We start from the raw sequence: 25,480 nt of genomic DNA, 5'->3' as shown, positions 1-25,480 counted from the left end.
AGACTCTTGGAAAAAGCAGTGTTTATTGTACACATACTGCATGTTTAGCTACTGTGTTAAATACAATATTTATATGATCACACTACTTCTCACAACAAATGGAGACCAAGATCAGAAAGACTAATTAGCATGCCATGGGCCTGAAAGGTTATCTTCCTCCTTTTTTTTTTTAAAGATTTTATTTATTTGACAGAGAGAGACACAGACAGAAAGGGAACACAAGCAGGGGGAGTGGGAGAGCGAGAAGCAGGCTTCCCGCCGAGCAGGGAGCCCGATGCAGGGCTCGATCCCAGGATCCTGGGACCATGACCTGAGCCAAAGGCAGACGCCTAACGACTGAGCCACCCAGGCGTTATCTTCCTCCTTGACACTTTCTGCAGATACACAACTTCAGTGGGGCCAGAATATATACTTATGTCCCTCCTCCACCTCTGATTAAAAATCCTCCAGGTAAATGGAGCTGTAATTCCTACTGGCTTCAGTCTATAATTATGTCGCCTTTCAGAGCAAGTGGTGTGCAAACCAGTCAAAAAAGTTCTTAATGCTATTGTTCATATAAGTTTATCCATATCTGATGCAAGCAAAAATAGGCAACAAAAAGTGAGAGGATATGTGTTTTATGATGTAGTTCTCACACACACACAAAATCAGTTTAGAAAAGCTCATTCACCATTCATGAAATTATCTCTTTCAACCTTTATTTTCTTTTTCGTTTTTTTTAAGATTGATTTATTTATTTTGAGAGAGTGAGAATGAGAGAGAGAGAGTACATGAGAGCGGGGAGGGTTAGAGGGAGAAGCAGGCCCCTCGCCGAGCAGGGAGCCTGATGCGGGACTCGATCCCGAGACTCCAGGATCATGACCTGAGCTGAAGGCAGTCGTTTAACCAACTGAGCCACCCAGGCGCCCCCCAACCTTTATTTTCTTATATTGCTGGTTGTTAACTTTAGAAAACTTGCCTCATCCAGAGCCCATGCTGGGGCAGCCCATATCACCTGTCTAGGAGTCAATCAGATTCACCCTTTTGAGAATTTGCAATAATCACAACAGTGAAAATTTAAACTTGAGCCATTATTGGCAAGTCAGTATGATAAACATCATAAACTAAAAATAATATCAAGTAATTATATCACGCTTATTCTGTGTTAGGCACTGTTCTATTATTCTCTTCATTTTAGAAATATTTCCTTAGAAATAAGGAAATTCTAGAAATAAGGAAATGGAGGTAGAGAGAGTTTCAGTAACTTTCCCCAAATTAAACAACTTTGTAAAAAAAAAAAAAGGGCGGTAAATCTGGATTTGTTAACCATTCCACTATACACCTGGCCAGGGATGGGACCCTCTGCTTTTACCTGCTTCATTCCCACCCCTCCTGAGGCTGCTTACTTTACCCTGGACTCCAGAGGGCTCTGAGAAGCTCTTTGGAGGTATGACTTAATTTAAGGCAGTTCTCTGTAATGTGTAACCAAATGAGCCCTCTAATATCTATTTTTAAAGCAGATTTGTAATTGGCCTAATGAAATGTGTGTATAAAGTCACCTAGAACAATTTTGTTTTCTTAGATTCATTCCCCCAGAAAAAATCTTGTCCTCCCTCTGAAAGTGATTTTAGACTACTTTTGTTCAACTGTTTTTCTAGAATCTACCGTCCTAGAAGCATAGTTTCTCAAACCACACAGCCCTAATGGATTTGAGTCATGATACTACAGTCAAACACACCTGCTAACTTGAATTAACGCCTACCATTTCTACTTTCTATTTTCTAAAATATAAAAATCAGTGGTCAAAATAGCATAATCTGTCTTTCTTGCATTATCTTCACCCTCCCCACCCCCTGTAAGAACATAGCTGCCAGTATCCCCAATGAGAATATGGTGATTTCATCACTCTTCTTGGTTAGGATAAGACTTTAAGAGTTTTAACTTCTATCAAGTTGGAGAACGTAGCTTCTGGACAGACTTTAGTCTATACAAGGCCCAAATAGATTTTTGAACACTGGAATGGAGAAGATCTCAACTCTACACAACAAGGTAAGTTTCTATTTTGAAAACAACTTTTCAAAAGGGCAGTAATTCTGTGATATACTTTTTCCCCTTTATAATTAGCAACGAAAATTGAAAGGAAACATGCCAAACTCTGAGGGAGACGGTCCTGAAGTTCTTCTATTCGGAATACACAAAAGCTAACAAAAACTTTCAAGAGAGACCAACACAAATACTTTTTATAAGTGACAAAGGCCAGCAAATCGGCACCAGGTGTCATAGGCTCCTGCATTATTAATAATCAATGGATTTTATAAAAATTTAAATAACACAGCCACAGAAGAAAATCCCTTTGTACAAAGAAAAGTGCCATCGCTAAACTCTACCACCTGGACTGAAAGTAAAAAGTATGGAACACAGCGTCTACCACTGATCCTAGGAAGACGTCCTCTTATGGGCCTCCAAATGGTAAACCTCCTGGTGGGATTTGAAGTAGTTAACCAGAAATCCAAATTGGAAAATAACAAACTCCAACTTTGTTTTACTTTATCAATATTGTTAAGAGAATGATGTAATTGTTTGGGGGTTTTGCAAAGACGTTCCATGTCACTTCAGTTTTAATACCAGGCTGGAGCCTGCCTGGTCTGCCAGCAGAAGCCAGATAAACACAGACCTGTAGTCTTTCTATTCATCTCCGGGTAGTTACTCAGAAAGATTCTGGAAAATATGCCTATTATGAACTAAACATTTCACTTTTCATTTTATCCATGCGCCAGAAGTCCATTCCTTGGATAAACACTTTACAAACTGACACTCTAAAAGTCACTAAACATGATAAAGTATGTGTGCATCATTTCAGGACTGATTAAATATTTTCTCTCCCATGACAAATGAACAGTTACATACTATATGAAATGATTGGAACCAACATTCCTTTTCTTTCTTTCCTTTACTTTGTCTCTATTTTGCACGAAAGATTAATTTTCCATTTCAACTCATTCGTTATGCAATCTTGGCTTTGGTAAAATACCACTCAAGCAATGTTACACGCAGAAATAGTATTTATTTTTTTAAACATGTGATTGAAAATTCTTTCACAAATGTGTTTTCTTCCCCTACTATTTGTCGCCTTTTATTACTGGTTGTTTCCAATTGCCTGTGTTATTATTTGTATTAAATGGGGGAGGGTGGAGAACTAGTGTATTCTATTTAAAAATTAAAAAAAAAAGACTGGTAGCATGAGGTACATTAAGCGTATGTTAAAACTATACAGTTATTCTTCATTACATCCCCATGCCAAAATAAAGCACATTGATTTGTTAGTTCTATAAGTACGATTATAATAATTGCTAATCTACTTAACAAATCTGTTGTCTCACTTATGATTAGATTAATTACATTTTACTCTTTCTCTTGTCTTTAGCTCCTGGGTGAGGGTGGGGACTTCCATTCTGAAACACATTTTAAAAACAGAACTTTACATAAAAATTTCAGTAGGATATATGTCCTGTTGAAAAATAGAAACATCTTTGAAACGAATGTTTTAATCTATAAGAAAAATCACAAGCTTCCTAGAAAAATGAAATAGTCCTTTTAAAATGAAGAAGTGGTACAAACAAATTACTTTGTTTTCCATTACCACATAAGGTACCCCAAGTTAATTATACCTTTCTCACCCTTTTTTCCTTTATCTGGAACATCATGTAAATTAACTGACAAAGGTAAGTTATCTAATGTAATAGTTATAATTCAAATCTTACTTTTAGTCATTTCCACCTGCTTTATTGATGCCAGAATAATAAATTTAGTGTAACTAAAGGAACTGATAGCTGAAACAAACTGTTTCTAAAATCTGCTCTTTTTCTATTCCAAAAGCCAGTTTCACCATAAAATATGTATTTTAGCAGTGGAATTTAATAAAAAAAAAAATTCTAAGAAAAATTTTAAGTTAGCCACAACTTACAAATAAGGATCTCTGAGTATCAGAAGCCAATTTTATAACTCCCACTCTCATTATTCTTTAAATAGAGATATAAAGGAATGGCCATTTATTAGACAAATCCAGAATCCCTACGTTCCCTCCTTGTGAGCTGAGACAGACACTGAGTAATTCTGTGGGAAAATTAAAACAACATATTTGGTCTGGTGATATTTTTCCACAATTGAAGAGAGCCGCTTATGTTAATTAAAAATAAAATAAAAGCAGAAGCTGAAATAAACACATACAGTGTGTATGCAGCCAACCTTAACAAGATTCTGCTGAAATCCATCTTGTAATACAATGATAGTTTGGCTTGCCCAGTGAAATCATCTGAAGATGAGAGTATGTTCATCCGATTTATATTTGGGTTTTGGGTAAGGTACAAGAATCATCTGCTCAGTTGTCTTACTTTCTGGGAGAATTGAAGAGTTCAGTCAAACTATTTTTTCAAAAGCTATATATTTTTGTTGATGTGAAATAGGAACACAGTCCCACTTCTCAGGTTAATAGCAAAAATGTATGAGTAAACAGACAAACTTGGCATATAAAACTATCATGCTAACAAACGGAACATGAAAAAAAGTCTGATTTGCTTTAAAAAAAAATACTAACCTAAATATTCTTTTGAATATTTTTATTTTGTAAGGAAATCATAAGATGACCTAAAAAACCCATAATATTCCATTATAGAAAAAAAATTCTAATTAGTACCTAGATAAAAGTTCACTTATCCATTTTATTTATTTATTTTTATTTTTTTATCATGTTCAGTTAGCCAACATATAGTACATCATTAGTTTTTGATGTAGTGTTCAATGATTCATTAGTTGCATATAACACCAATAACTAGTATATAATTCCTTTCAAAGCATGCTGATTGAGTTTGTGTAGTTTACAAAACATTTTTATGAACACACTTTCCTAGTAAAGGTCTCTTACTAGCCTCACTTGAGGGAACTTGAGGAAACTTTGTATCTTGCAAAGAACAAGCAAGGTATTCTGTTCCTAGAAGATGGAAAGAAGGAGAGGTTATATGCCTTTTACACACAAGGAAGCTGAGGCCCAGGCACTTTCTGTGGTTTTTCCAACTGCAATTCTGAGGTAGAGCTCTCAGGGCCCTGTCTGCCACACTGGCTTGCTTTCTTTTGTAACAACCGTAGTGAGTGTGTGGAATGCTAAATTGCCTCAAAAACTTTGACAAACAGGAAAGTTCCATCACAATATGATCCTCAAGACACTTAGAGCCCAATTCAGCTATCACAATGACCTGTAAATGACTCTCAACTAGTCCTAAAAATGAAAGAACATAATTTGTCACTGATTGTCACTGGGCCTCTTGTGACAGGGTACAAAGTAAAACTAAAATGTCTTGTGTTGGGACGCCTGGGTGGCTCAGTCAGTTAAGCGTATGCTTTCGGCTCAGGTCATGATCTCGGGGTCCTGGGATTGAGTCCCGCATCGGGCTCCCTGCTCAGTGGGGAGTCTGCTTCTCCCTCTGCCTGCTGCTCCCCCGGCTTGTGCTCTCTCTCTCTCTCTCTGACAAATAAATCTTAAAAAATAAATAAATAAAAATAAAGCATCTTGTGCTGTAACAGCATCGTTGAGATAAAAACAGAACCTTACAAAGAAATTCCTTTGATTAAGATGCTTTCAATATATTCATACAACCAAAACTTCCCTGTGTATTTGCTGCCTCAAAGTCAGGAAAATGAAAAAGTTCAGCTTTGCTGGTACTTAAACATGCAGACCAAGTAGAATCAGTGTGTTTATATACCATCTTACCTTCAAAATGGATTGCAGCTGGCTTAATAATATGACACATAGAACATAATAATAACCCATAATAAACAGAAAATAAAGGAGGGACTAGAGACTGAGAAGCTATCTGCCCAAATACACATTCCTGGCTCAGCTCTCCTCTCCTTCAGGGTCTTGCCTAGGCAACTCCCAGAGATCAAACAGAGAGTAGAGAGTTGGCATTTTGTTTTAAATTTGGGGGGGTTTTGGAGGGGGTGATGGGAAGGTTAGGTAAAGGGGTTTCTGCACAAAGAAACACAAGCCCCAGAAACTGTAAAAGCCTGAGGCCTTGGGTTCCCAAGAAGTTTACACTGGTAGAGAGAACACTTGGTGATCTACTGCTAGGGGTGAGAATGGGATGGTTTACAAAAATGGCCAAGGAGGGAGAACCAAGACTCCAGAATCTGGGTTAAATCCACCAATCCCTCAGCTGCAGGGGAGGAACCAGCCGGCCTGGCTGAGTGAAACCCCTTCAGCACGTCAGGAAGAAACACTTCTGCCTGCTTGTATACACAGCTCTAGCTAAAGCAGTGAATTCAGCTGAGGCTGATGTACTTCCAGACTGCCAGGTGTGTGTGTGATTTTATTTTAAACCTACCTTCCTAAAAGCTGCCCTGGGTCAGAATAGATATTGTTCAGCAAATGATTGGTCAGAGGTTACACTGAAGCCCCTAGGGCCAGGGAGGCCTCTATCATTGGCTGATGGATCTGTACGCATCCTGGGGACTGTCGGCAAGTCTGCTCCACATCCTGGTCTCATGGCTCCTGAGTAGGTGCAGCCTTGTAAACTTACGCACAGCCCTCCCCACCCCTAGGGTGGGCTCTGATCCCAGGAGGATCCCTTCTTGGCTATCTCCTTCCCTGGTTCTTTCTGTTAAACTTCTGACTGCTTAACCATTTTGCTTGTTGCCCCTTACATCCTGGAGCTGTGCATGCCCTCTTAATTGCTTTACACTAAGACCACCATTGTTTCAACATTTAGGCATGGAATTCTCCTCTGTTCCAAATAAAGTCAGTCCTCTCAGACAGAGCTGCAGACCTCTGGGCAGGATCTCTGTGTCTCTGCACAAGAGCTAAAGTTAGAGGTGAGACAGTGGCCCACTTGTCCCAAAGTGAGACTTCTGCTCAACAAGCAGGAGCTGAGGTGGGTAGCCCCTAGTTTTCTTGGCTTGCACTTCTTGGTATATAAAGATCCCTCATTCTAATAGTCAGCTGGGGTGGAAAATTTGGGGCCCAATATTCTTGGTCTGCCACCCCAGGGGGAGAGCTTACATCTTGCAAATGGAGGCTGGGTTAAGGAAAGGAGCCCCTCCTCTCTACATATTTCGTTTAGGATAGAACTTCTGCAGTAAGCTGCAGCTGATGGGATGCAGTCTGCTGACCCAGGGTGAATGACAGACCGGGAGCCAGGGAGAGGGCACCTGCAGTTTCCATAAGATCGAACTAGAAAGAATGGGTTGTGGCTCCAATGCCACAGACTCCCACTGTTCTTGCCAAGATTAAGTAGATTGTCTTGAATGAATGATTCTCCATTTGCTGGATACCCTTAGAATATTCTCTAGAGATGTTAAATGATTGTTTTACATAATTTTCTCCAGTTAGATGTTCGTTTTTGGGGATGAGAGTCATTCTGGAAGTCAGTCTCCTAAGTTCTATGTATATAAATATAGGTAGATGATAGATAGATAGATAGATAGATAGATAGATAGAGAGAGAGAGAGAGAGAGAGAGAGATAGATACAACTCATCTAATTATTTTGAATTGATCTCCACTCAATTTACAATCTAGGTATTGCTTCTCTTATTTCACAGATAAGGACAAAGATTCAAAAGTTATGGTAAATCCTTGAAGCCACAGTGTCAGCCCTTTGGAGCAAGTGCAGATATACAGATGTGATACCAAAATCTATGTTCCATGACCATGCGAGGCTGTCCAGTGTGTGACCCAATGGAGACAGTGAAGAACATGAATCAAACAAATAAATACATGGCCTGAATCTGAAATCTGTCTGTGGTTTCTATTATTACTACCAAATGTTTTCTAATCTCTAGTTAAGATAATAATGTGAATATAATATAGCAATTAACATCCACAAACTAAGCATCTGGCAAATATTCACTAACTTAATTCTTACCTCCAGAGTCGGTACTATTATCCTGGAGTTACAGTATTGGCCCAAAATCACAGAGCTAACACATGAAGAGCAGGATTTGAACTCCACGGCCATCAGACCAGGGTTACACTGCCTTCCTGAATAGAATTACTATTGATCGCTGATCTGGTCATGTATGATTGCTACAAACATGGAACAAAGATTTATTTCTTTGAGAAATGTTTCTTATGATTCATTATTCTTATTTTTATTTTTATTTTTTTTGAAGATTTACTTATCAATTTGAGAGAGATAGGGAGCAAGCAAGCAGGGGGAGGGGCAGAGGGAGAGAATCCTCAAGCAGACTCCCTGCTGAGCTTGGAGCCCAACACTGGGCTCAATCCCATGACCCATGAGATCGTGACCTGAGCTGAAACCAAGCACTGGACACTTAATGGACTGAGCCACCCAGGCACCCCTTTATTTTTATTTTTGAATTTCAGGATTGTTTAATTATAAAAGACGGCTCTTTCACTAACAGTTTGGTCATTAGGCAGATTTTCTTTCATGTAACTAACTGAAATTTCTGTTTGTCATAATTTAAGGACTTTCTTTTTTTATTCCAGTATAGTTGATGTACAATGCTGTATTGGTTTCAGGTGTACAATATAGTGATTCAGCAATTCCTTACTCAGGGCTCATTGTGGTAAGTGTACTGTTAATCCCCTTCACATATTTCATCCATCTACTGACCCACGTCCTTCTGGAAACCATCTGTTTGTTTTCTATAGTTAAGGGTCTGTTTTTTGGTTAGTCTCTTTTTTCTTTGTTTCGTTTCATCGTTCTACATATGAGTAAAATCTTATAGTATTTGTCTTTGACTGATATATTTCACTATGCGTTATACTCTCTAGATACATCCATGTTGTTGTAAATGGCAAGATTTCATTCTTTCTTATGGTTGAGTAATATTCTATTGTATATATACCATATCTTCTTTATTCATCTATCAATGGACATGTTGGCTGTTTCCATAATGTGGCTATTATAAATAATGCTGCAATAGACATAAGGGTGCATATATCTTTTCAAATTAGTATTTTCATATTCTTTGGGTAATTACCCAGAAGTGGAATTATTGGATCATATAGTAATTAAATTTTTATTTGTTTGATGAACCTCCCTAGTAGTTGCACCAGTTAGCATTCCCACCAACAGTGCATAAGGGTTCCTTTTTTCTCAGTATCCTTACCAACATTTGTTTGTTGTGTTTTTTATTTTGGCCACTGTGACAATTGTAAAGTGATATCTCACTGTAGTTTGGATTTGCATTTCTTTGATGATAAGTGATGTTGAGCATCTTTTCACATGTCTGTTGGCCATCTGGATGTCTTCTTTGGAGAAATGTATGTTGAGGTCTTCTGTTCATTTTTAATTGGATTATTTTATGATTGTGTGGGTTGAGTTGTAGGACTTTTTTTAAGATTTTATATATTTACTTGAGATAGAGAGAGCATGAGTGGGGGGGCAGTAGGGATGGAGGGAGAGTGAGAAGCAGACCCCCCCACTAGGCAGGGAGCCAGATGTGGGGCTCAATTCCAGAACCCTGAGATCATGACCTGAACTGAAGGCTTAACCAACTGAGCCACCTAGGCACTGCATATGAGTTCTTTATATGTTTTGATACTAACCCTTTATTGGATAGGTCATTTGCAAATATTTTCTCCCATTCATTAGGTTGTCTTTTAGTTTTGTTGAATCTTTCCTTTGCTGGGCAGAAGGTTTTTATTTTGATGTAGTCTCAATAATTTATATTTGCTTTTAACTCCTTTGCCTCAGGGGACATATCTAGAAAAATGTTGCTGTGGCTAATGTCAGAAAATTACTGCCTGTGTTCTCTTCTAGGATTTTTATGGTTTCAGGTCTCACACTGAGGTTCATAATCCATTTTGAGCTTATTTTTGTATATGGGGTAAGAAAGTGCTCCAGTTCCATTCTTTTCCACGTAGCTTTCCAGTTCTCCAAACACCCATTTGCTGAAGAGATTGCGTTTTTCCCATTACATAATCTTGACTCCTTTGTCAAAGATTAATTGACCATAGAGTCATGGGCTTATTTCTGGGCTCTCTTTTCTGTTCCATTCATCTATGTGTCTATTTTTGTGCCAGTACCATACTGCTTTGATTTCTACAGCTTTGTGATATATCTCGAAATCTAGGATTGTGATACCTCCAGTTTGTTCTTTTTCAAGACTGCTTTGGCTATTCATGGTCTTTTGGCATTCCACAAAAATTTTAGGATTATTTGTTCTCATTCTATGAAAAATTCTGTTAGTATTTTGATAGACATCGCATTAAATCTGTACATTGCTCTGGGTGGTATAGATATTTTAGCAATATTTGTTCTTCCAATCCATGAGCATGGGATATCCTTATATTTGTTTCTGTTGTCTTTAATTTCTTTCATCAATGTTTCATAGTTTTCAGAGTACAGGATTTCACCTCCTTGATTAAGTTTATTCCTAGGTATTTTATTATTTTGGGTGCAATTGCAAATGGGATTGTTTTCTTAATTTCTCTTTCTGCTGCTTTGTTATTAGTGTATAGAAATGAAACAGATTTCTGTACATTGATTTTGTGTCCTGCAACGTTACTGAATTCATTTATCAATTTTAGTATTAGACTCCAGTGGTGGAGCCTTTCAGGTTTTCTACATACAGTACCATGTCACTGCAAATAGTGAAAGCTTTATTTCTTCCTTACTGATTTAGATCACTTTTATTAATTTTTCTTGACTTATCTCTGTGGCTAGAACCTCCAGTATTATGTTGAATAAAAGTGGTAAGGGTGAACATCCTTGTTTTGTTCCTGATCTTAGGGGAAAAGCTCTTAGTTTTTCACCATTGAGTATGATGTTTGCTGTGGGTTTTTCATTAATGGCCTTTATTATTCTGAGGAATGTTCCTTCTAAACCTACTTTGTGGAGGGTCTTATCATGATTTGGATGTTGTACTTTGTCAAATGTTCTTTCTGAGTCTATTGAAAAGATCATATGCTTTTTATACTTTCTCTTGTTGATATGATGTATCATGTTGATTGATTTGTGAATATTGAACCACTCTTGTACCCCAGCAATAAATCCCACTTGATTGTGAATGATTTTTAAACATATTATGAGATTCAATTTGCTGAAACTTTGTTCCGGATTTTTGCATCTATGTTCATCAGAGATACTGGCCTGTCTCTTTTTTCTGTAATGTCTTTATGTGGTTTTGGTATCAGGGTAATGCTGGCCTCATAGAGTGAATTTGAAAGCTTTTCTTCCTCTTCAATTTTTGGAATAGTTTGAGAACAGGTATTAACTCTTCTTTAAATGTTCAGTAGAATTTGCCTGTGATGCCATCTGGTCCTGGACTTTTGTTTGTTGGGAGTTATTTGATTACTGATTCAATTTCATGCCTAGTAATCAGTCTGTTCAGATTTTCTGTTTTTTCCTGGTTCAGTTTGGTTATATATGTTTCTAGCAATTTATCCATTTCTTCTAGGTTGTCCAATTTGTTGGCATATCATTTTTCATAATATTCTCTTAAAATCCTTTGTATTTCTGTGGTGCCGGTTGTTATTTCTCCTCTTTCATTTCTGATTTTGTTGTTTTGAATCTTCTCCCTCTCTCTCTCTCTCGTTGATGAGTCTAACTAAAGGTTTATAAATTTTGTTTATCTTTTCAAAGAGAGCTCCTGGTTTCATTGAACTGTTCTATTATTTTGTTTTTACTTTCTAGGTAATATATTTCTAATCTTTATTATTTCCTTCCTTCTACTGGTTTGGAGTTTTGTTTGTTCTTTTTTCTATCTTCTTTAGGTGTAAGGTTAGGTTTTTTATTTGAGATTTTTCTTGCTTTTTGAGTTAGGCCTGTCTTGCTCTAAACTTCCCTCTTAGAATAGCTTTTGCTACATCCTAAAGATTTTGTACTGTTGTATTTTCTTTTCTTTTTTTTAAAGATTTTATTTATTTATTTGTCAGAGAGAGAGCACACAAGCAGAGGGAGCAGCAGGGAGAGGGGGAAGCAGACTCCCTGCTGAGCAAGGAGCCCGATGCAGGACTCGATCCCAGGACTCTGGGATCATGATCTGATCCAAAGGCAGATGCTTAACCGAATGGAGCCACCCAGGCGTCCCTGTACTGTTGTGTTTTCATGTACTTTTTTATTTCTTCTTTTATTTCCTGGTTGACCCATTCATTGTTTAGTAGCACATTATTTAACCTCCATGTATTTGTGGTTTTTCCAGAATTTTTCTTGTGGTTGATTTCTACTTTCATAGCACTGTAGTCAGAAAATATGCCTGGTATGACTTTGATGTTTTTGAATTTGTTGAGACTTGTTTTGTGGCCTAATATGTGATCTGTTCTGGAGAATGTTCCATGTGCACTTGAAAACAATATGTATTCTGCTGTTTTAGGATGGAATATTCTGAATATACCTGTTAGACCCTTCTGGTCCAATATGTCATTCAAAGCTATTACTGTTTCCTCGTTGATTTTCCATTTGAATGATCTGTCCATTGCTGTGAGTGGATGTTATGTCCCCTACTACTATTGTTATTACTATCAATTATTTCCTTTATGTTTGTTATTGGCTGCTTTACATATTTGGGTGCTCCCGTGTTGGGTGCATACTTACAATTGTTACATTTTCTTGTTGGAGTTTCCATTTATTATTACATAGTGTCCTTTTTTCTCTCCTGTTAACAGTCTTTGTTTTAAAGTTTATTTTGTCCAGTAGAAGTATTGCTACCCTGGCTGTCTTTTCACTTCCATTTGCATGATACAGGCTTTTCTATCCCTTCACTTTCTTTCTTTTTTTTTTTAGTGTTCCATGATTCATTGTTTGCATATAACACCCAATGCTCCATGCAGAACATGCCCTCCTTAATACCCATCACCAGGCTAACCCATCCCCCACCCCCTCCCCTCTAGAATGCTCAGTTTGTTTTTCAGAGTCCATAGTCTCTCATGGTTCGTCTCCCCCTCCGATTTCCCCCCCTTCCTTCTTCCCCTCCTGCTATCTTCTTCTTCTTCTTCTTCTTCTTCTTCTTTTTTTAACATATAATGTATTATTTCTTTCAGAGGTACAGGTCTGTGATTCAACAGTCTTACACAATTCACAGCGCTCACCATAGCACATACCCTTCCCAATGTCTATTGGGACCCCATCCCTCCCAACCCCCACTACTCTAGCAACCCTCAGTTTCTTTCCTGAGATTAAGAATTCCTCATATAGGGCGCCTGGGTGGCTCAGTTGGTTAAGCGACTGCCTTCGGCTCAGGTCATGATCCTGGAGTCCCTGGATCGAGTCCCGCATCGGGTTCCCTGCTCAGGAGGGAGTCTGCTTCTCTCTCTGACCCTCCCCCCATCTCATGTGCTTTCTCTCTCTCTCTCATTCTCTCTCTCTCAAATAAATAAATAAAATCTTAAAAAAAAAAAGAATTCCTCATATACCCCTTCACTTTCAATCTGTATGTGTCTTTAGGTCTGAAATGAGTCTCTTGCAGGCAGCATAGAGATGGGTCTTGCTTTGCCATCCATTCTGTCATCCTCTGCCTTTTGATTGGAGCATCAGTCCATTTACATTCAGAGTAATTGTTGATAGATATGTACTTATTGCCATTTTGTTACTTGTTTTTATGTTTTTTGTAGTTCTTCTCTGCTCCTTTCTTCTCTTGCTTTCTTCTCTCATGGTTTGCTGGTTTTCTTTAGTGAAATCCTTGGATTCCTTTCTACTTTTTTTGCATATCTATTACTGGTTTTTCATTTGCGGTCACCATTAGGTTTGTATATAACACCTTTTGCATACAGCAGTCTATATTAACTTGTTGGTCCCTTAAGTTTGGGTCCATTCTTTACTCTTAACCCCCTCACATTTTAGGTATATGGTGTCATACTTTACATCCTCTTATTTTGTTAATACCTTGATTGACATTTACAGATATACTTATTTTTACTGCTTTTTTGTTTCCTGCATTTGTTACTCCTCTCTATGGTCTTTCCTTTTTACTCAAAGAGTCCTCTTTAACATTTCTTGTAGGGCTGGTTTAGTGGTCATGAATTTTTTTTTTTTTTTGACATTAAGAGGATGTGTATTTATTTACAAACATATAGTAGGAAAAAAGATCTAAGTCACTAGATGTAAGGACGCAGGTTCTCTTTTTTTTATTGCTGCTTTTTTTTTTACTCTGAAATATAGTTGACATAATATTATGTTAGTTTCAGGTGTACAACATAGGGATTCAACAGTTATATACATTACAAAATGCTCACCACAATCAATGTAGTCACCATCTGTCACCATACATTATTACAATATTATTGACTATATTCCCTTATGCTCTGCCTATCATCACCATGATTTATTTACTTTATAACTGGAAGTTTGTGCCTCTTAATTCCCTTTAGTGGTCATGAACTTTTTTTTTTTTTTTTTTTTTGGTCAGGGAAGCTCTTTATCTTTCTTTCTCTTCTTAATGATAGCCTTGCTGCATCGAGTATTCTTGGCTGCACATTTCTTTCTTTGAATATATCATGCCACTCCTTTCTTGCCTGCAAAATTTCTACTAAAAAACAACAAAAAAAAACAAACAATGCTGAATGCCTTATGCGGTTTCCCTTGTATGTAACTGTTTTCTTTTGCTGCTTTAAAAATTCTCTATCACTACTTTTTGCCATTTTATTTGCTGTGTCTTGGTGTGGACCTCTTTGGGTTGACTTTGTTGGGGGATCTCTGTGCATCCTGGATCTGGATTTCTGTTTCCTTTCCCAGATTCAGGAAGTTTTCAGCTATTATTTCTTCAAACAAATTTTCTGCCCCTTTTTCTCTCTCTTCTCCTTCTGGGATCCCTATAATGAGAATGTTATTATATTTGATGGTATCACTGAGGTCCCTTAGTCTATTTTCATTTTTTATTATTTCTTTTCTCTCTCCTCTTCAGCTTGATTATTTTCCATTACTCTGTCATCCATGTCATTGATCGGTTCTGCTTCCTCTAGCCTACTATTTATTCCTTCTAGTGTATTTTTAATTTCACTTACTGAGTTCTTCATCTCTGATTTGTTCTTTTTTATGTTTTCTATCTCTTTGTTAAGAGTGTTAAGAGTCTCACTGAGGTCCTCCACTCTTTCTTCAAGTCCAGTGACTATCTTTATGACCATTACTTTAAATTCTCTATCAGGCATATTACTTATCTCTGTTCTGTATAGCTCTTTTGCTGTGATTTTGTCCTGTTCTTTCACTCAGGACTTACTCCTCTGTCTCCTCATTTTGTCTAACTCTGTGCCTGTTTCTACATGCTAGAAAGGTCAGTTACATCTTCTGCTCTTGACAGGTCTTATAAAGAAGAGGTCCTGTAGCGTCCTGAAGTGAAATATCCTCTGTGTACCAGAACCTGATCCTTCAGGGGTATCTCCTATGTGTGCTGCATGCACACTTCTGTTGTGGCTGAGCCACTTTTGTCTTTAGTCCAGTTCTCTGCAATGGTTCTCTTTGCTTGTTGTGGGCAGGGTTTGGTCCCTGTGGTGTTAGTGGGTCAGTCTAGGGCCATGTTGGGCTTAAGTTGAGTCTTATCAAGTGTCTGTCAGATTTGCAGTAGCACTGAACTTCAGGACACAGTGAAAATGGGGAGAGAGGTGTCAGCAAGGTCCACTTAGGCAGGAGGGGACCTGCAGCTCCTGGGGAATGAAGCAGGCAAGGTTGGAGGGGGTGTACATGCAGAAGCATGCATGGGCAGGATGCTCAGTGTTAGCCAGGTTTGCATGGATCTACTGTGGAGGGGAACCTGGAGCTGAGGCCTGGTTGGATGGAGTGTGTCCACAGAATGCTAGGGCTGGGCATGCTCTTATCAGGTTAGGTAGCAGGTATCGTGTAATGCAGGCTCCCAAAGTTGTCATGGGTCTAGGCTATGGGTTGGGGGAGTGAAATGGTGCTCACCAGTTCCTTTGTTCCTGAAGAAATCTCCCAAGGATCCCTGCTCCCTCCAGCATATACTCTGACATTAGTAAACAAATCTCCCTCCCATATACTGCAGGAGTTTTTCAAACTGCTGCTTCTCTGCTGTATCTCAATAGGGCTTTTGGTTTTGCTGTCTCTTTAAGGGCGGGGATTCAATTTCCTCTCTGTTTGCCCTACTGGCTCTTGCAGGACCCTGATGATTTTTAATGTTCCAAGGTTTAAGCCCTGATGATTTTAAGACCTCTTGAAATTCGGCCCCTCTGGTTTTCAAAGCCAGATCTTATGGGGATTCGTCTTTCCCATGTAGGATCTTTGGTGTGAGAATCTGTTTCTCTCCCCTTTCCATGCCTATGCCAGCGGGGTCTCGCCCTCCTGTGGATGGTCCCATGGGTCTCCCTAGCTCCCAACTGTGTTTCCACACTTCCTACTCTCTTCAGTGTGGCCTCTTCTCTTCTCTACATTTAGTTATCAAGAGTCTGTCCTGCCAATCTTTGGGTCATTTTCTGATTTATTTACACTGATGTGGCTGTTATCTAGTTGTTTCCATGGGACCAGATGAGCTTAGGGTCCTCCTACTCTGCCATCTTCCCCGGAAGCTGTTGGTCTTCACCCGTTTTTGCTTTTCATTGAAACTGAACAATTCTCTTTACCAATTTGTCTAGCACAATATGTCATAGTAAATAAACAACTAAAAACATGATATCTGTTCACAGAATATACAGGATCTTGCCTAATAAAGTAATGGTAAAGAACTTCTTTAATCAGAATTCTCCTTCAAGAGTAATCAGATTTCTTTAGAGAGTGTGGTGGTTAATTTGATATGTCAGCTTGCCTAGGTATGGCAACGAGTTTTGTGTCAAACATCAATGTAGATGTTGTGAAAATATTTTTAAGATGTGTTTCATATTTAAATCAGTAGACTTTGTGGAAAGCACATTACCCTCCATAATGTAGATGGGCCTCATCCAAGCAGTTGAGGGTCTTAAAAAAAAAAGACTGTGGTTACCCTAATAGGAAGAAATTCTGGAATTCTGTCTTTAGAATGCTTTCAGACTCAAGATTGTTCACATTAACTCCTTTTAGGACTTTCCAGCCCGCTATATGCCAATTCCCTAATCTCTCTCAGTCTCTCTGTAAACACACACACACACACACACACACACACACACGTACATCCTATTGGTTCTGTTTTCTGGAGAACACTGACTAATACAGAGAGAAAGGAGAAAACTTGAGGCAGAGAAACCAAGAGATTTGTGAGATACTCTTCTATGCTCACTCACTCATGACTGCAAATCTCCATTCTGAAAGCAAAAGTTTATGCAACAGAAGCTCCTGGCTTCCTACTTAAACTCAATAGTTCCCTATAACCAAACTCTTCACCCTTCTTTCTTGAAATAGGTTCCTGCTATCTTCCCTTCTCTTGTACTTCCACAGTCCTAAATCTCATCCAAAAAAGAAGGTACTAAGGTATTCACAATAATTTGGTACATCATCCAGAGTCATAAAAATAAAATTCAGAAATTCAATATATTAAAGTAAACTATTATTTTCTTTTTCTTTTATGCTTGAAAATAAAAACTGAGCTAATATTTGGGTCCTTGAGATATACTAATAAGTACTTTATAAACCTATTCTGAGAATAAATTTTTATATTAAAGGAAAGTAATTTCTCACCATTTATGAGTCTCTGTCAGTGAGTTTTCCTCTGCCTCTTGATCAATTTTAGCTGAAAATACAAAAAAAGAAAAAGAAATGAGATACATGATAGTTATACTATCTTAAGCAAAATATGATCCAAATAATGATATATATTTTTATTCATTATTAATTCTAATGCATTCCAGAAAGAGTTTATTTTAAATCTATAAATAAATATGATTAAACAGATTATAGTTCATTTTCATTAAGTTAATAATAGGTACCAACACACATAAGATATATAACGAATTACAAATTTAAAATTCTAAGTAATTTTTTTCTGAGTAATTTCTTTAAGTCATTAACCTGAGAAAACAAAACAGTAGTTAATTTAATATTCACAGCAAATGTGTTTGTCAAGGATTTAAATGCTAATAACTAGTTAAAAATAATTCTCTCAAGCAAAGGTACAGAAACTAAGTCAAGAAACTCAATAGAAATGGTATGTGACCTTGACCAGTGCTCTCTGCACCAGACCACAAATGAACAGATCCAAAGGTTATTTCTACAGAGGTACAAGACACTAACATTTTCTACTAATTAAAAGTAGGGAGGAAATAGTATACTCATTTATTTGCTATCATTTTATTTATTTATTTATTTATTCTATTATGTTATGTTAATCACCATACATCATTAGTTTTTGATGTAGTGATCCATGATTCATTGTTTGTGTATAACACCCAGTGCTCCATGCAGAACATGCCCTCCTTAATACCCATCACCAGGCTAACCCGTCCCCCCACCCCCTCCCCTCTAGAACCCTGTTTGTTTCTCAGAGTCCATAGTCTCTCATGGTTCGTCTCCCCCTCCGATTTCCCCCCTTCGTTTTTCCCTTCCTGCTATCTTTTTCTTCTTCTTTTTTTTTTAATATATAATGTATTATTTGTTTCAGAGGTACAGGTCTGTGATTCAAAAGTCTTACACAATTCACAGTGCTCACCATGGCACATACCCTCTCCAACGTCCATCACCCAGCCACCCCATCCCTTCCACCCCCCACCACTCCAGCAACCCTCAGTTTGTTTCCTGAGATTAAGAATTCCTCATATCAGTGAGGTCATACGATACTTGTCTTTCTCTGATTGACTTATTTCTCTCAGCATAATACCCTCCAGTTCTAGCCACGTCATTTTTGTTTAAAAATAAATGGTAGCCTGGCACAAACTCAAAGATTAAATTTGAGAAAGCCATTATATCACTATTTGAAATGATTTAAAATAACATAAGAACTCCATCACATAAAATAGGTGTGGCAGTGACTTTTACATTTTTTGACCAGCAAGCATTCTAGGAATTTATGTATTACTCGACACACACAAACACACACACACACACACACACACACACACGTAACTGACACAAAAGTTTCAAAAATACTCTTACTTCATGCAATGCTCTCTCATATTTTTAGTCAATTCTATTAGATTTCAAAGTGTATTTGTGACCTACTAAATTGATTTCATGTTTCACCATTGCTTTGTCACACACACTTTGAAAATCACTGAGCAACAGGACAAAAAGTTAAAAAAAACTCAAAGAAAACCTAGAACTCGTAAAAGAAGAAGTTGCCTTTTTATAATCACTCTCTTTTAGGTCACACTTGTGACCATTTGGAGAAATGAAGAGACAAAGTGGAGTAGGGCAAGTTGATTATAAAAAATTGGAACTGTGCATGAAATCAAACCCATGGTCATTTGAGAATTGTCAAAGTGTCTCTATCACTACTTAAAACACAATAGTCCAGCTTGGGCTGGTTAATGTTTTACAACCTCAAGATAGTGTTTGTTCAAAGTCTGTATAGTATCTGCAAAGCCATAATCGAGGGTCACACTGCCACTCTTGGCCAGGACTGTCGAATTTAGCAGGGATCCTTTGAGCTGGGAGCAGAGAGTGCTGTTTTACCCTTTCCATTTTTGTACTTTAGATTGTTCACAAGAACTTACAGGTCAATTGTTAGCCATATTAAAAAACAGAATAAATGCTCCATGATTTTACTTTGGAAAGGCTCCAACATGAACATATTGTCTTATAAAATCTGCTCTGGGTTGCCTGGCTTGATAATGGTTTGCTTCAAGAAGCAATTCTAGAACTATACAAAGTGTGTTTAAGGGAAAACAATGAAGCACCACAATGCATGCCATTTTCAAGAAGGACATTCTTCCAACTGGCCTCACGTGTATATTTTTTTCCTTTTTTAAAATACAGAGATTAAGACTGAGATCGGAAGAAAATTTCTGGATTACATTAGAAGAATCAAGTAAATGATTTACGAAATTTAAAACGCACTAGAATGAGATGCTAGAGATCTGTGTTCTGTTCCTGATTCTGCCACTAAAATTAGCTATGTAATTTTAGGCAAATAATCTGTTAACGTGTATAAACTATTTAGCATAGTGCCTCCAATAATTAGCAGAGACTAAATAAATGTTCTTTGAAAATGTTAAACTTTAAGCTCTTGAAATTTATAAAGTGATATAATATATAATTATCTTTAATTGAATACATCACCTGCTATTTTATTATGTTTCAATTTATATGCAGATAAAGAAAGCACATACTTACAGGCTTCTCAAAAAGTGGAAGCCCCTAAATTGTGGTGAGTGGAATGAAGTGAGTTTCATATGTTCATAATGATTCCTTTTGATGTGTACTAAAACAGCTTTTGCTTCACTGCATGAGCAAGTTTGGCTGAAAAAAACATTCTAATCCAATGTGGCAAAAGACTGGATCTTACCAAGGGAACTAAACATAAAAACAGACCCTCTTCCCCAACCTAATAGCCATATTACAATCATAAAACCAAACTGGGATAGCAGAGAATACTTAAAAATGCTCTATTATCCATTATTTTTACATGATTTTGAAGCTAAGAGGATTTGTGTATTCAGAGTGTAATCAGCTTTGATAAACAGTCAAATGAGAGATCAAAGCAAGTGCATTAGAGTACACATTTCAACTCTTGATGTAGAGTCAACAATTCAATGAACTAGACAGATTTTCCTTTGTATGGCAATCTTAGAAACAAAAACTTTCTGAAAAGTTGGGGTGCAATTCAGTTTTCTGGGAACACTGAAATACCATTTTCCAACATGCTGCTTGTATAAACACTCCATCAACATTTTGCTGTCATGATTCTTTTAAACACACTTATTATGTTAACTTAGTGACAAATGCAGGATTTGGTTTCTTTAGTTAATGAGGATGAACTCTACCAAAGTAAAATAAAATGTAATTAAGTTAGTGAAAAGTAAGATATCTTTTAGAAACAAAATAAGAATAACACTGCCACTCCTTTAGGGAGTATTCAAGCTAGCCACATGTAGAGACCAAAATCTTAGACTGTATTTTTTAGTCTGAGTAAAGGCTTCTGAAAGGCTGTGGCCATCTGTGTTATACACACAGCTTTTCAAGTAAAAGCTGAAGGTGACATGGCAATAAGATTATTTTCTATAAACCATGTCAACATCTTACTGCTAATTCTTTTATTCCCTGACCTACTTTTTCAAAAATATAAATATTGTTCTCAGGTCATTTCTAATGGCACAGAGGACTTTGCAACTAGTTCTGAATGCTGGTGTTACTTTTAGCAGCAGTTTCCTAACTGTCAATAAACTATTATAATAAAGTACGCAAAATTTGCTAGGTAAGACATATAAAAGGTTCCACTTTTCTATTTAAAGTAAGATGAATTTTCCCATTCTTTATAGTACATAGCTCATTTCTTTTTTGACCCATCAAATGAGGATGGTGGACTTCTAGTCGTTCATGATAACGGTAACTAGAGAAAAGTTTTAAAAAGCATTTGAAATAGACAAATAGGTCCGAGGTTTGGTGTGGAGTGATCTTCATGTTGTCATCCGATCATCCGAGGCTCCCTACCCCCAGCTGCCCAGGGAGTCTGGACTACCTCTGACAGAGAAATTGTTGTGAATCCTAATGGACACCACTGTCCAAGGGCCTCCCTGGCCTCAGATCTCTGGGAACTGATTCTGCCGCATCACATATGAAAAAGCTACACTTCCTCGTCAAGGTTCTTACCGCTCAAACTCTTGTTTTCAGATCCCATCAGGGTCAGTGTTTGGGATTAGAACGTGAAACTCAGTTAGGCAGACCTATGTATAAATTCTAGATCAGCCACGAAGTTGTGTTAGATTTTTATAACCTTACTAATCACGTTGATTTAATAACTTTTCTTTATCATTAAAACAGGGTAATAATTTCTTTTTCAATGAGTTTCCTAATTAAATAAGGTATAGCATAGGTAGTAATTGTTCTGTCTTTCTTTTCCTCTCCACATCACCATGACTATAAAAAGCGACTGGGATATGTTACTTTCAAAAATGCAAAAATTTCTCCATTGTAGGATCACCAAACACTTCTTCTTAATGCTTCTACAGATAGAACCCAGATTCAGAATGAGACTTATATATTGTTAAAATAAGAGTACCTCCTTATAACAACATAAAGAAGTTATGGGCCAAGAAATATCATAGGAGACTCAAAAACCTTCACAAAAATCAAGGGATAACTCTGTATTTAATATCTTCTGTTTTTTATTTCTACTTAATCTGTATATGTGTTGTGGTTTTCATAGCCCTATAATGGAGAACTCCCAAGCAGAGGCTAACAGTTTTTTGGGTTTTTTTAAAGATTTATTTATTTATTTATTTGAAAGAGAGAGAGAGAGAAGGAGGGAGCATGAGGGGGGGGAGGGTCAGAGGGAGAAGCAGACTCCCTGCTGAGCGGGGAGCCCGATACGGGACTCGATCCTGGGACTCCAGGATCATGACCTGAGCCAAAGGCAGTCGCTTAACCAACTGAGCCACCCAGGCGCCCCAGAGGCTAACAGTTTTTCAGTCCTATCTTTGGAGGCACAGCAGTAAAAAATGAAATTGCTGTATGGAAGAGGACAATACCTTTTGTAGATTTAGGAAGAAACTACAGAAATCCAATTTTCAAAGGCTGCAATGTTCCTCTAGGGCATACATTTCTTACTCCATATCTACTATGGTTAACCATTTCTATCTTGATATCTGAGTTCCACTGTCAAGAAAATGTTCTGAGACTGGATATACTGAAAACAGAGTTTGAAGTGTGAAGAGAATCGAAATGGTGAAATAAAGCAATCAATCCTGTCCCAATATTAGAGGGAAGAAAAGTGCAATGTAGTGAAAATAACGAGTGGTTTGTACTGACAAACAATCTCCAGAGAATATTAGGAACTCACACCAACAGACCTAAAATCTAAATGTGTGGAAATAAATGGACCTTACAGAATTAACTGCTGCACTTCAGGGGCAAACTGGGTCTTAGATATTAATAAAAATATTGCAATTGTCATAGTGATGGTTTCCCTCTGCTCCCCAAATCTCAAAAGCCAGCGATCTGCAATTTGAGGCAGAGGAAGCTTGTGGTTAAAACTATATAATAAAAGAAACACTGAACTTTCTAGGAGGCAACCTTTATTTATTTGGCTAGTTCCGCCCCCCCCCCCCACCTTCTATTTATTTATTTTAGGGCTAGGGCATAAGATTACCTTTCAGATCCAATTCTAGCAAAGAGACCATTGGCATGGACATTCCTATGTCCCTAAACATGCAACTGGTTAAAAAGTGTTTTAATGATTCTGTTTCAGCACTTTGGCATTCAGAGATAGCTTCTCCAACAGCACTAAGTCTTCCTCCCCAAAATCTCTGCTTCCACAAATATTTTCTGGCAGTTGTTGTCCTACTAAGTTACTATTTCGACCCAGTGATTAGCGTCTGTAGTCGCTTGTCTGGCTCCAGACTCTTTTGCAATGTTAAATATTTCTGCTGAACTTGTTCCAAAATGACTGTGAGTAAGCAGAGGCACGGAACGGACGCACTTTCTGATCTGGAGCTTTCATGAGGGAATACCACATATTCCCAGGTAATTGGAGACAGAGTTGCATTTGAGTAATATCAGATGGAAGGCAACTTAGAACCCTTTCATCTGCTTGTCTAGGCTCTAAATCTTTTTTTGCTATTTTTCCTTTTATTTAAAGTGTTAACTAGTTTTTGTTCATAATTAGCTATGAATGTGCATTTCAGTTGCTTTTAAGTGCAGCCAGGATGGGTTATTTTTCAGACAGATGCAGTGCTTTTCTTCTGAGTCATTTAAAGTTGTCATTTAATTGCAGATATATTGTTTTGGTTGTGAGATTTTTGAGACACTGCTCCCTTTGACAATGAACTGAAAGTCAAGTAAATTTAGGCGGTTTATATGTTGGACAGTGAATGACTATCAGAATTTCTTTCCTTAGATAGCAAAAGAAATAACTAACTCTCAGTGCGTTCCTTCCTTGATGCTGCAAACGTTCTTAGGACAATAAAACAAATGCTGTGGGATATTTGTGGGAAGAAGAAAAACAGTATCTACAGAGTATAAAATTGCAACTTGGCCTTTGCAATAATTCACAGCCAACTTTGAGTTAATATTGAGGGTTATTCCTACTTTGTGCATAAAAATACATACCATTTGTGTCCCTAGAAATATAGGTGTGCATAAACATAATGAATAGGGGCTCACTATAAACACTCAAGAAACATACACACTATAGTAAATGATGCATACTTCAAAAATTTCATATATGTGGCTTCTGGCCAACCCTAAAATACAAGAAAGCCATGTGCTATTATCACCCAGCCAGATATAGCTATTGAAGTGGTCCTCAGTGAAATTCCTTTCTAAACCTTCATTTTAAACCCAAAGTGAAAACGACATGGGAAAACATAATGTGCCTGCATGAGTTTCACATTCTGTGAACAATACAGTATAAAAGAGCTATTGATTTCCAACTGAAACATTGTTTATACCACCTAATTTTTCAAATAAAATCATAGACAAAGACAAAGCCTACATACTATTCTACCCATATTCTACATAAATCTCTAAATCTGCCATAAACTTTCACTAATCAGCATTAAAGAAAAGACACATCTGCGGCAAATTTCTTTCTTTTTTCTTTATCAAGTAAAAACTACCTTATTGAAGAAGATGAACTAAGCACATCCTCTTACTAATTCCAAGCTGAACTTAAATTAGGATCCTCAGACAACACAAAAATTTCTAGGAACCTTTAACTAAAAATATGCAAATGAATGTTTTAAGACTGAACTTTCCATATTAAATGCAATACCAATTAATTCTATCAAAATATCAAAATGCAAAATTGCTTAAACGAAAACTTGGAAAACCAGAAAATCGTTCCTGATGTATTTTCTCTTCCTCCCAACTTTACTGGCCAACACAATGCATGAGTTACAATAGGAAAGCTAGGGCATTCCAATCCTAGAAACAAAAGCCACATGATTCAATGTTACAATATTTCAACCAAACTTTGAGCATGGTATGATTTGGATACTTTGTTAGGAGCAATACATGGATAACTATTTTGGAGTCTTTCAAGAAAATGGTAGATGAGGAGAGAGACAAATCATCATGCAAATAAGTATTACAGAGATAGCTCAATGAGAATGTTAATATAGATATTGCCATTACTATTCTAATTTTTTACATATAATGACCCACAATAATGAAAGGCACTGGGCGCCTGGGTGGCTCAGTTGGTTGAGCAACTGCCTTCGGCTCAGGTCATGATCCTGGAGTCCTGGGATCGAGTCCCACGTTGGGTTCCCTGCTCAGCGGGGAGTCTGCTTCTCCCTCTGACCCTCCTCCCTCTCATGCTCTCTGTCTCTCATTCTCTCTCTCGCAAATAAATAAAATCTTAAAAAAAAAATAATGAAAGGCACTATAATCATTCCCATTTACAAGAAAGAAATTAGTAGTTAAATAACTTGCCCAACATACCAGAAATCCAGAAATATTAAGAAAAAGAGACAGGATTCAAACTCATACAGTCTGACCCCTGAGCCATACGGTCAAGTCAGTCACGAGCACAAGT

The 25,480-nt window shown here is 37.4% G+C and overlaps 1 protein-coding gene across 1 annotated transcript in view; it reads right to left on the bottom strand.

Annotated features, from left to right (window-relative positions):
- The window catches only part of FMN2 (formin 2), a 370,583-nt gene that overhangs the window by 62,084 nt on the left and 283,019 nt on the right, over positions 1-25,480 (bottom strand). Inside the window, 1 exon segment of the mRNA XM_027609713.2 lies at positions 17,530-17,581. Within this exon segment, the coding sequence (XP_027465514.2) occupies positions 17,530-17,581 (52 nt within the window).

This window comes from Zalophus californianus, chromosome 10, assembly GCF_009762305.2.
Source record: "Zalophus californianus isolate mZalCal1 chromosome 10, mZalCal1.pri.v2, whole genome shotgun sequence".
NCBI classification, from domain to species: domain Eukaryota; kingdom Metazoa; phylum Chordata; class Mammalia; order Carnivora; family Otariidae; genus Zalophus; species Zalophus californianus.
This window is presented reverse-complemented; position numbering and strand designations above follow the sequence as displayed.